The 13,012-nt window shown below is 37.1% G+C and overlaps 1 protein-coding gene across 2 annotated transcripts; it reads left to right on the top strand.

Annotated features, from left to right (window-relative positions):
* On the top strand, window positions 1–4,433 carry LOC105629127 (F-box family protein). Of its 2 annotated transcripts, none has more exons than XM_012210654.4 (3): window positions 1–1,353; window positions 3,584–3,669; window positions 3,762–4,433. In XM_012210654.4, exon 1 carries the CDS (start codon window positions 137–139, stop codon window positions 1,319–1,321), a length of 1,185 nt encoding a protein of 394 aa, XP_012066044.1. In that variant the 5' UTR covers window positions 1–136; the 3' UTR covers window positions 1,322–1,353; window positions 3,584–3,669; window positions 3,762–4,433. The 2 variants fall into 2 exon arrangements, with proteins under 2 accessions (XP_012066044.1, XP_012066043.1); XM_012210653.4 differs by having other exon boundaries at window positions 3,439–3,669.
* Window positions 4,434–13,012: the final 8,579 nt, after the last annotated feature.

Genomic DNA, 13,012 nt, shown 5'->3' with positions numbered 1-13,012 from the left:
TTAAAATACTTGAATCCAAATGACCGGAAACCCACGAAATTCCCTTCCTCACTTTCCTCGTTTATCTATTTCTTCTTCTTCTTCTTCTTCTTCTCTTTCTTGCTGATCCAGTACGTCGCCTGCTTATCTTAACGAAATGGATGCGTCGCCGATCAACAGATTACCAGAAGACACACTTCACCAGATCTTCTCATCTCTTTCGCTCCGTCAAATCATGATCTGTCGATCAGTCTGCAAGTTTTTCAATCAGATGTTGACTTCAGTACCCTTCATGGACCTCATCTCCACTAAACCTCCTCTTCGTTTCCTTGCTTTACGGCCTCCTCATCACCACCATCACCACCACCACCACCACCACAACCATCATCGCCAAGTGTCTCCTCCGCCTTCTCTCCACGTATACGACCCCGAGCAAAGCCAGTGGATTAGATTTAATTTAGGCTTTTTACCTTTCAGGTCTCCGCACCCTGTAGCATCAGCTGGTGGACTCGTTTATTTTTGGGGCGACTCACCTAACTCGACCGAGTCAAACAAGTCTCTTGTGGTCTGTAATCCGTTGACTCGTCAGTTCAAGGTTTTACCTCAGCTAGGCTCGGCCTGGTCGAGACACGGTGCTGTTTTGGTAGACTCAGCGAACCGAGTTATGGTACTTACTGAACTCGCTGCTTTATATTTAGCAAACACAAATGCAAATTCGTGGCTAACTTTCTCTGCAAATCTTCCATCAAAACCTAGAAGTCCGATTTTAGTTTCAGATTCGGTTTTCGCTTTATGTGATGTTGGGTCTCCTTGGAGATCTCAATGGAAACTCTTTACATGCAAGTTATCGAATCTGAATTATCCAAACAATCTCAAAAACAGCAACACGTCGTCGTGTTCGTCGAATCATAATCGTTGGGTTTGCTTGGAAAAGCACGAGTGGGCTGATCTGTTTGATATCATAAAACGGCCCCGTCTGGTTCGTGGGAAAGGGAATAAACTTTTGATGATTGGAGGGTTGAAATCGACATTCTCATTGAACCCTTCGTGTTCGACGATATTGATATTGAGGTTAGATTTGGAGAGATTAGAATGGGAGGAAGCTGGAAGAATGCCAATGGAGATGTACAAATGTTTTAAGGAGTCAAGTAAGCTGAAGGTGTTTGGTAATGGTGATAGAGTTTGTTTCTCAGCCAAAAGGGTGGGCAAATTGGCTCTATGGATTGATTGTGGTGGAGAAAGGACCATCTGGAGGTGGATTGATGGGGCGCCTGGTTGTGGTGGTGGAGATGGACTTTGGAGAGGGTTCGTATTTGAAGCCAGACTTGCTGCATTGCCTTGAACTGATATTGTTGATATCAAGCTTAATTCAAGGTATTTGTATCTGTACTTGTATTCACATGAATGTTTGATTTGAGAAAACTTGTTATCAATTGTCGAGCTATCTGTACTTGGTCTATATATGAAGTTTTAATGTTAAGAAAATTGTTGTATTTCATTTACAGATGTAAGTTGATTGCATGTAATGTTCTTTGGTTGTCCTGCATTTCCTTTGTTTCTTGCTCTGAATTTGGCAATGGGCAAACTTGTTAGCACCATCTTTGATGATTGATGAGACAAGTGAGTGTGAAGGGGGTTTTTTTTTTCATTCTTTATGGGTGTGTGTATGTATATTCCAAGAGAGTCGCACACTTGATACTTTTTGTTGTCATCATTTGATTTCCATGTCTTTGAAGTCAATGAGAATAGTTTTGTTTCACTTTTTTGTAGCATTTCAACGTCCAAGCTTTTCTATTCCCATTGATTTTCAATTTAGTACTTTTTCCAGTTTTGGCTGGTGTTCATTGCAATTCTATTTTTTTTCAGCTCTTGTTTTGGGATACCATATTGCAAGCCACATTTTAAAATTGTAACATTTCATATTAATTGTCAAGTTGATAGAAGTATTTGATTTGAGAATTGGTAAAGGCATATTGTCTGAGCTCTAATTTGTATCATCATCTTTTAGGCTTTTGTATAGTTCAAAGATGCCTTTGGTATACATGAGAGTAAACATGTTGGTATTATAAGCATTATACTTGGGAAATGCTAATATGAAATCCGGGAGTTTCATCTTGCTATATCAATTCTCCTTGCTATTAAAGTGATGTTTTTATTTGGTCTGGAGTTGATTTATTTTCTAGTTATAGAGCTTATTAAGCCTTTTACCATAGAGCTCATTTTTCATCTTCCCTTTGTGATATGGTCATTAATTTGGGATGTGCATCGTGGTTGTGCTCAAAGTTCACATGGTAAAAACTGGTGAACAATGGATACAGTGTATCTGTAGAAGTTATGTGGGTTCAATAACCAAGGAGATGGACATTTACATTCGACGATAGCAGCTTTCCTGCATTAACGTCTGTTTTTCCTTTTAATTCATAAGGGGATGTATGGCTGCTGGCTCAAATGCAAAACCTATCGGGGAAGAATGGATTTCTGCTTTCAAACATTAAAAATATGCTTAGCATAAACAATGACTTGCAATTCTTCTTCGGACTTGCACTTTTAGATGATTTGGAAATTTCATTTCAAGCATGTTAGGGATCATAGACTTTTTGTGGGCAGATATGGTAACCAAGTAGATAAAGTGCTGCAGTCACTTTCTGACATCTAATTATTAGGAAATGGAAATGCTATGTTCATGCATTGAAACAGATATTTAAGGATGAGAATTTCATAACATATGGGCATATGGCATAATTTCGGATCAGTAACTGCTTATGCCAAATTTTGAGGGCTTGAATATAAGGAAGCTGAAATGTGGTTAAGTTGTTGTTCAAATTGAAGTATGTTTCTTATGTGTTTCTGATTCTTCGTGGACAAGAAGATGAAAATCAGTAAAATGCCCTGAGAAACCCTTCCCATTATTCTTACTGTATTAGTCTCTTGCTTCTTTTCTATTTCTTCATAGTCCTTTTGTAGTAATGTTGGATGGCCTTATAAAAGAACTTTATGAAGGACATCGACGAAAATTAACAAAATTTGACACTTCTTAATACCTTGACTCGCCCTTGCTAGGGATAATTTACTCACACCATTTAACTCTTCACAATCAACAAATCTTAGTTGGTCATCTGAAGCTGTTGGATCATACAGTAAGGCATTGGCTATCTGTGTATTTCTCACTTCAATCTGGTTAGGGTCTCCCTCTTGCTCCATCACCATCAAATCTAAAAGGAATAGTTGTTTCTGCATGCTATACCAGTCTTCCGAATGTTGTCGCATCAGACCTGTATTTTGCGGGATTTCAACAATTGCTGTTCCTCTAATAGAAATAACTCTTCCTCTGCACACTTGCATTACTGTTGGTCACCAGATTCCTTTAGTGATGTTAATATCGACTTGAAGTTCATTTTCTTCTTGGTTTCCCTCAAGGATTTCTTGCTTGGTAGTGAATTTTGCAAATGTTATATGCAGGGAGGACTCCAGGAGCTTCTGGAATGTGAACATGGATTCTTTCTGTATAGTGACATGCTAATGCAGTATCAATCAATGAGAACCCTTGAATGAAATAAAAGCCATGTTACTGAATGGTTTTTCTTTGTCTTCTTGCTTTAAATAGATTACTAGTTCAGCAGCCATGTTTGTTTAAAAGCCCAGTTGGAGTCTTCAGCAGTCTGGACTCCTCATATGGAACATCAGTCTGAGGTATTGTCACCATAAATTCGTGGAGCCATGAAAATAATTAGCATCTCCAATTGAAGTAAAGTAACGATATGCTCTATTTTCTTGACTCGCAGGACTGTTTGATCCATCGTCACATTTTCAATACTCATCTCAATACTGCAGTCTGATCATATATGAAGTAAGCTTTTGGCTTTTCCACAAAAATATCATGGACAAAATAGTCTTGCATTGCATGCTATCTTGAGCTAAAGTTATTGCTTTCTCTGTTTGGCAATCTGAAGCAATTTCAGAGCTGCATTCTTGTGCAATATTTTTAGTTGGATATGCATGATTGGGTGGAGTAAACTGATACTTCATTCGTTGTATTTGGTAAAATGATTCATTAGAAAATTATTTTTGTTGGAAGACTGCTAGCACAAATTTGAGAATTTTTTGTATTTGGATTTGATCACTCACGTACATGTGCATTATTTTCGTGTATGCCCAGATGCATTCAATATTTTCTCCAGAAATTTGGAAAGTGAGGACTTTTTTTAATGGGTTTGGCCCAGAATTTTTTTATCCAATAGGTTTGCTCCATTAGTCGTTGAACTAAGTCCAAATGTTGATGGGCTTTGAAGATTGAATTTGAATTTCAATATGGCCATTGTTTGTAGTAGTTCTCTTTTAGTATTGGAAATTTTTGGTTGGAAGTTCGAACTAACATTATTTGAATTTCTCTAGAGCGTTTTACTATTGTACAAAATATTCTTATCTGTGTAGTATTACATTGTCTCATTCTTCTATTTAGTTTGAATTTCATTTACTGTTTAGAATCCGAAATTTGATGTATTTAGGTGGATATTATTATTAGATAAATTATATAGAAATGAGGATTAGGCTATTGAAAAATCTTCAAAGAGTAGAGCCCTGTTTGGCAACATCATCAAAATACTATCTATATTATCTATGGTGTTCGGTGGTGTAACATTTATATTAATGCTATCTCCGTTCTCCATTATTTATAATGTTCGGTAATATAACGTCTATAGCAGTGTTTAAAGTTTGAAAGCAGAGTATGAAACATTACTTCTTTTAAGGTTTGATAAGATAATTACTAAATGTGATTTTTCGAGAATTGGTTTGATTTTATTTGAACATAATAATGGAACCAATGTGCCATATTTATTTTACATATTTTAAGGACTTGTCAAAAAGCCCTTGAGAATTCTTTTTTTTTTTTTCCGTTTCTTCTTACTTTTCCATTTTTAGCATTTCTAGTTAGGGGTCAATTCCTTTTTGATTATCACAGGATTATCTAATTATCTTCATGTACAAGTTAAAGTGATTACAGTGATTGGATCTTTAGTAAAAATATCAATGGAAAGGACCGTTACAAATTTCAAAATGAAATTAGTCTCGTGTCAAATAATACAGGAACGCTTGTGAAAAATGCCAAAAAAGAAAGGAACCCCATAGCTCTCCATCATTAATTTTTCCAGATCATCTTGATGAAGAATAAACCTTTGACCCAGTTAATTTCAATGGTCTGTATGTAGAGTATAAATTTTAAGGAATTTGTAGATTTCAAAACTTGTTTCATCTCTTACAATTGGACTAATAACCTAGTAAGCTCAAGAAGTAATATAAGTTTAGTTAAATGCAAAATGCACCCTTCGAATTAAAAAGGAGATTAATGTTTTACTCTTTCTCTCTTTCAACTCATTATCTCTCTTCCCCTTACAGGAAATTAAAAGGATAGTGACAAAATAATCATTATATTCGTTGTTGTCACTCGTAAATCTAATTTGCTTTTTGAGTATGCTCATGAAGAGATCGATAAATTTTGAGTACCTAAAATAGAAAAGTCATTTTAAGATGAAATAATTAGCGGGTAACGTATTTTTCAATTTTAGGCTTTTGGAATCGATGTTTAAGAAGTGAGGTGGGTTAATAGTATTGTTCTCAAAACCAAACCGAACCAACAAAAACTGAATGAAAACAGGTTAAAAATCGATGAATCGAATTAACAAAAGGTTTTTTTTTATAAACGTGGACCTTTTTAAAATTTGGGCTTCTTAAAAATTAGATCCAGTGATTTTTAGTTTTAGAGTCTCTTTATTTCTGAACCCAAAGTCTTAATATGTTAATTAAAACAATTAAATTGACTAACTTTAAAGCCACATGTGAAAAATAATAATATATTTTATGGTAATTAATTAATTTTTTAATATTAAATTTAGTCATATTTTATACTTTTATTGAAATTTATTTATTAATTTTTTATTCTTTTTGTAAAAGTCAAATTTGAAACCGTTTTTTATTTGATATAGAAGTTTTTTTCATCTGTATTTTCAATTTTATTTAATAAATATATAAAAAATTTTAATTCAACTATATTGAATTCGGTCCAACTTTTCATTTCATTAAATTTTTATCTTTATCGGTTCATTAATCTCTCATAACACTAGTTAATAGTGCTAATGGTTTCACTTTCACGTTCTAAAATAATAAACCTGTAGACAGTAGTCACCAATAATAGTTAAAATGAAAAGGCCCAAAATTGAGGAATTATGCTTTTTTTTGTGTGGTCCCTCTCTTCTTTACACGTCTCCTTTGACGTGCATATTTCGTAGAAAGAGACATATATAGTAAAATAAAATTCAAAATCACCCTTAAACAACTCTCCTTGGCTCCTGTAATTTTAAATTCCTCTAATTACAGAATAAAGAAGGGGAAGTATGACTCATATATTCTGCTAATGGGATACAATAGTTACCACTAATGACAGTGAATTCCTTTTTTTTTTTTTTTGTATTTTCCAAACAATTTTTTTTTTTTTGACATTGAAATATTGCTCATATATTATTAAGAGAAGAAACAAGCAATATAAGCGGGAACAATATTCCAAGTTCGAAAATAAGCCCCACTAGGAACTGATTTAACTAAAACATGAGCTATATCATTAGCTTGTCTTCTAATCCAAGCCAAAATGACATTAGGCAATTGGACTAAGAGTAACTTACATTCAGAGATGACAACTCCAAACTCAGACAAGTCTTGGACAGAACTCCTCATAGCATAGTAAACTTGCAGGCAATTAGTCTCAACCTGAAACTGCAAACTAGAGTAGTCCAACAGCAACCATGACAAAACATTTCTAAGCGCTTGAGCTTCAGCTAATGCTGGAGAAGAACAACCCCGCAATGATGACGCTGATGTTGATGCAAATTCACCATGACAGTTTGAAATTACAGCACCAAAAGCTCCATGGCCAACAGAGGGGAGGAGAGCTGCATCAAAATTAATTTTGAAGGTGCCAGCAGGTGGCGGGAGCCATTGATTACCCGCAAAAACATCTATACCAGAATTAGACGACTTCAGCTGGGCTTTCTTCCAAGAGGCTAGCATGTTTCTAGCTCGAGTAATCACATGATACGGTCCTTCTGCTACTTGGTTCCATTTCAACTCATTACGGCTCAACCAAACACTCCAAAGTCCCATAATAAAACTCTCAAAGAACTCAATCTCCCACACCTTGTGTAAATGTTCCAACATCTGTAAGAAATTTGGAAAAATGCCAATATTCAGCTGAATACCAAAAAACTGCCAACAAAAACTTGCTCTTGGACACTCAACAAGAGCATGGACTAATGTTTCAACAGCCCCACAATAATCACATCCTGTATCAAGCTCCAAACCCCTTCTTGCCAAAGTTGCTTTAGCTAGCAGAATGTCTCTACAACACCTCCAGAGGAAATGCCTCACTTTCGACGGAACTTTCAGTGACCAAAGGGTTTTCCAAAAACCCGACTGCCAAGCTTCTTCAGTTTCCACATAGTGAGATGCTATTATTTTATATCCAGATTTCATGGAATATATCCCCGAGTCTGTCCAATGCCATATAAGGATGTCGTCCTGAACGGTTGTAGCTAAAGGAATAGAGGTAATAGCTTCAGCAATTGAAGAGTTGAAAAGACCATTTATCAACGGCAAGTTCCAAGCACGATCTCCTTGTGCCAAAATAAGATCTGAAACCCTTATATGCTCAAAACCAGGAAGGATAGGCAAGTTAACCTGAAACTGATTATCCCTCAGTAGCCACGGTTCATTCCAGACATTTACTGATTGGCCATCTCCAATTCGCCACCGAAAACCTGAACAAATAGCATCCTTAGCTGCACAAATTCCTCTCCATACAAAACTTGGATTGCTGCCAGTGCCTGCACCAAGGAAATCCCCATTTGGGAAATATTTGGATTTGAAAGAACTATAAAAGAGAGAATTTATATTGTGTAAAAGTCTCCAGCAGTGCTTTCTTAGCATGGCTAGATTGAAGCTTCGCAGATGTCTAAAACTCAAGCCTTCTTCTTTCCTCGCTACGCACAGCCTTTTCCAACTCAACCATCTCATCTTCCCTCCCCACCAATAAGAATTCATTAACCTCTATAACTCCTCTAAAATAGATGTCGGTATAAGGAAAGCACTCATATAGAATGAAGGAATAGTTTGTGCCACAGCCTTGATTAGCACCTCTTTACCTGCTTTGGATAAAAGTTTCTTGTTCCAACCACTAACCAACTTCCTCACACGATCCTTCAAAAAAGAAAAAAATATGCCTCTTGTCCTGATCAACTAATGAGGGTAGGCCGAGATATCTTCCATAGTTCAAAGGAGCAATCACATCAAAAACCCCTTTAACAACATCCTTATCCACTTTAAAAGTATTAGAGATGAAAAAAATACTTGATTTTTGCCAATTAACTGCTTGACCCGAGGCTGCTTCATAAGTAATTAGAATATGTTTAATCTCCAGAGCTTGAATTCGTGATGCCTCAAAAAATAACAAACTATCATCGGCAAACAACAAGTGAGATAACCGAGGAGCAGTTCTCGATACTCTACAACCTTGGATACGACCTTCAGTTTCAGATCTACTAAACAGCTTGGACAGGCCTTCAACACAAAGTATAAATAAATACGGAGATAAAGGATATCCTTGTCTCAACTCCCTTTTTGGGATAATTGGGCCAACCTCATCACCATTCACTCCAACCCAATAGTTAACAGAGGAAACACACAACATGATCAAGTCAATCCAGCGCTGGCTAAAACCCAATCTTTGCATAACAGCCTGTAGATAGCACCAATTAACTCTGTCATAGGCTTTAGAAATATCTACTTTCAGTGCGCAAGCTCCTTGTCGACCTTTCATTCTTGTTTGCATAGAGTGGATTAACTCGAAAGCAACTAACACATTATCTGAAAGCAAGCGGCCCGGGACAAAAGCTGACTGATATAAAGAAATAAGACGAGGTAGAATGGTCTTCCGCCTGTTCGCCAATACCTTAGCAAAGACTTTGTAAACTACATTACAGAGTGAAATAGGTCGGAGGTCCTTCACTGCCTCTGGTTCCTCTACTTTCGGAATTAACACAATTAAGGTATCATTTAGATTATCCGGAAAAGCACTTGCATTGAACCAGTCTCGACAACCTTGAACAACATCATGACCCACAATATCCCAAAACCTCTGATAGAATCTAGGATTTAGTCCATCCATCCCTAGGCTTTTATCCGCATGCATTTGGTGCACTGCCAATTTAACCTCATCCACTGAAATATCTCCAAGTAGCATAGTATTATCATTATCCGAAATCAAAGGAGAAAATAAATCCACGACAGGACGTAAGTCGACATCTCCTGCCTCGAACAGATTAACAAAGTAATCCCTGACCATACCTGTCAACAAATTACTGTCGTTTATCCACTCGCCAGTAGCATCCTTGAGCTGAAAAATCTGTTGAGATTTCTTCCATTTTTTAGCAGTTGCATGGAAGTGCCTAGAGTTCATATCCCCAGATTGCAACCAAAGGGATTTCGCTCGTTGAGACCAGTAGACCTCTTCGCGGTGCAGAACATCATCTAGCTTACGCTGCACAGTTTCAAACTGTTCAATATTCCTACTGAGCCGAAGGTTCTCGAGCTGCACAGTCAACTGCTTTGCTGCCTGTCTAAACCGAAGCTTGAGTCTCCTACCCCAACTTTGTAAACAGTTGCCACAAACCTTTATCTTCCCCGTTATATCAACACCATCATAACTAGTCCAACTCTCTCTAACCACAACACCCACATAAGATTCCTCTAGCCAGATATTTTCAAACTGAAAATGTTGATACCGTCGATTGTTGATTCTTGGAGAAGTAATGATGGCGTGGTGGAAAGGGCTATGGTTTTGATACAGAAACACGAGTGCTACAGTAACTTGCTACAGGAACTCAGAAGCATTCGTGCTACAGTACCTAAAAAAAAGATAGATGATTGTTTTTGGAAACAAACAAAACCCAATAGTTTTTGGAAACTAATAAAACCCAAATGTGATTAACACTTTCTTGTTATTCCAAATCTATCTTTCAAAGTACACAAAATCCCTTTATATAGGGAAACAAGAGATAGCCATAAACTCCCTTTGAATGTGTTGTTCAAAGACACAATTTCAAAGGACACCTAACTAGGTTGAAAACAACACATTCAAAGATACACCTAACTAGGTTGAAAACAACTTATTCAAAGGACACCTAACTAGGTTGAAAACAACTTATTCAAAGGACACCTAACTAAGTTTGAAATAACTCATTCAAAGGCACAATTCAAAGGACACCTAACTAAGTTTGAAAAAACTCATTCAAAGGCACAATTCAAAGAACACCTAACTAAGTTTGAAAACAACACAAATGAGCTAGAATTCATAGTCAATGATCAACCAAGTGCTCCTTGATTGTTGTCTTCAAAGATGATGGTTTGAAGGAACCTAAATGGCCCTAAAAGGAGCTGTATCTTCAGATTGAACATGTCACTCCCACCAAGCCCATCTTCACTTGGACTGTCTTCATCAACTTCACTAATGGAATCAAGACCAAGGCCCATGTCTAGGACAGCTTGTAAGGCTAGGCTAGATGGACCTCCATCATTCTCCCCTTCTTGAAAAGTTTCAACTTGGTCAGAAGTTGACATGGTGTCTTCCTTGTATTTGGCTAAGTCACTTACATTGAAGGTGTTGGAAATCTTGTAAGACGGAGGCAGCTCTACCTTGTAAGCATTCTGGTTTACCTTCTTGATGATCTTGTAAGGACCCTCGGCTTTGGGCATAAGTTTATTCTTTCTTTTAGAAGGGAATCGTTCCTTCCTTAAGTGAACCCACATTAAGTCACCTTCTTTAAATTCCACAACAGTTTTTAGCTTGGCTTGCATCTTGTAGGCTTCGTTCTTCTTCTCAATATGTGCTTTTGCTCTAGCATGGAGTTTGACAATTTCAGTAGCTCTGTCCTCGGCCTTTAAGTTAGAGGGGATACTAGAGTGTGCGTTGCTCAAATCAAGAGGAACAAGTGGATTAGCTCCATAAACTAATTCAAAAGGAGTAAAATTAGTGGTCTTACTCTTCGAACTGTTGTAAGCAAATTCAGCATGAGCCAACAAAGAATCCCAATTCTTTACTTTCCCCTTTAGCAAACTTCGCAAAATGCTGCCTAAGCTTCGATTGACCACTTCTGTTTGTCCATCTGTTTGAGGATGAAAAGCCGTACTGAACTTCAAGGTAGTTCCTAACCTTGCCCACAAATGTCTCCAGAAATGACTCAAAAACTTTACATCCCTATCACTTACTGTGCTCCTAGGAATTCCATGGAGTTTTACAACATTTTCAAAGTACAAATTCAGAATATGAGATGCATCATTAGTTTTGTTACAAGCAATAAAATGAGCCATTTTTGAGAATCTATCTACTACAACCATAATGGAATCATTATTTCGTCTTGTTCTCGGCAAGCCAACAATGAAATCAATACTTACATCTTCCCATGGTGAGCTTGGAATCGGCAAAGGCATGTATGGTCCATGAGCTTGTAAGGTCATCTTGGATTGCTTACAAGTATTACAACCCTCAACAAGTCTTGAAATCTCTTTCCACATCTTTGGCCAATAGAAATTTTTGCTTGCCAATTCATAGGTTTTGTCTCTTTCAAAGTGACCGGCTAGGCCTCCACCATGGACTTCCTTAAGAATTGCTTCCCTTAAAGAGTTTTGAGGAACACAAACAGCATCAAGCTTGAAAAGATAACCATCATGAATAGTGAAGTCCCTAAATGCACCATCTTTCCTAACTCTCTCCCAAATTTGACCGAAATCCCCATCACTCTCATACAAGGTCTTAATATTCTCAAATCCTATTACATGAGCATGCATGGTACTTAGAACCTCATATCTCCTAGACAATGCATCAGCCACTCTATTACTTGGACCATCCCTATACTTCGCTACAAAATCAAAGGATTGCATGTATTCAACCTAAGAAGAATCTCTCTTGCTTAACTTAGCTTGACTTTGTATGTATTTGAGGGCTTGATGGTCAGTAAATAAGATGAAAGAGTTGGCCAACAAATATGCACTCCAATGTCTTAGAGCACGAATCAAGGCATAGAACTCAAGATCATAGGCAGAATATTTTCTCCTACACTCATTCAATTTTTCACTAACAAATGCAATAGGTTTGCCTTCTTGACTCAAAACAGCCCCTATCCCAACCCCACTAGCATCACACTCCAATTCAAAAGGTAAGTTGAAATTAGGCAAGGCCAAAACAGGAGCTTTTGTCATTGCATTCTTTAAAGTGTTAAAAGCAAGGGTGGCTTGAGGTGTCCATTTAAACACCCCTTTTTTCATGCAGTCTGTTATAGGACTTGTTATAGTACTAAAACCTTTAATGAATCTCCTATAAAAAGAACAAAACCCATGAAAACTCCTTACTTGAAACAGATTGTTTGGAATAGGCCAATCAACAATGGCCTTGACCTTTTCAGAATCCATACTTATACCATCTTTAGATACAACATACCCCAAAAAACTAATGGTGCTATCACAAAAATGACACTTCTCTACATTAGCATACAACGATTCACGGTCCAAAACCTCAAAAACAAGTCTCAAATGCATATAATGCTCATGTAAACTAGTACTAAAGATCAGAATATCATCAAAGTATATCACCACAAATTTGTTAAGAAAAGGTTTGAGTACCTCATTCATGAGTCGCATAAAGGTGGAAGGTGAATTAGAGAGTCCCATAGGCATGACCAACCATTCATACAGCCCCTCATTGGTCTTGAAGGTTGTCTTCCACTCATCACCTTCTCTAACACGAATTTGGTAGAATCCATTTGCAAGATCAATCCTTGAGAAAATTGAAGCTCCATGCAATCGATCAAGCATATCATCAAGCCTTGGAATAGGAAACCTGTACTTGATCGTTATCTTGTTAACAGCCCTTGAATCTATCACCATTCTCCACTTGCCATTCTTTTTAGGAACAACAAAGGCTGGCACAACACAA

Source organism: Jatropha curcas, chromosome 9 (genome assembly GCF_041381405.1).
Source record: "Jatropha curcas cultivar XTBG-Jc1 chromosome 9, XTBG_Jcur_1.0, whole genome shotgun sequence".
In the NCBI taxonomy this organism is placed as follows: domain Eukaryota; kingdom Viridiplantae; phylum Streptophyta; class Magnoliopsida; order Malpighiales; family Euphorbiaceae; genus Jatropha; species Jatropha curcas.
Note: the sequence above shows the minus strand (reverse complement) of the source record. Positions and strands in the feature narration are given on the sequence as shown.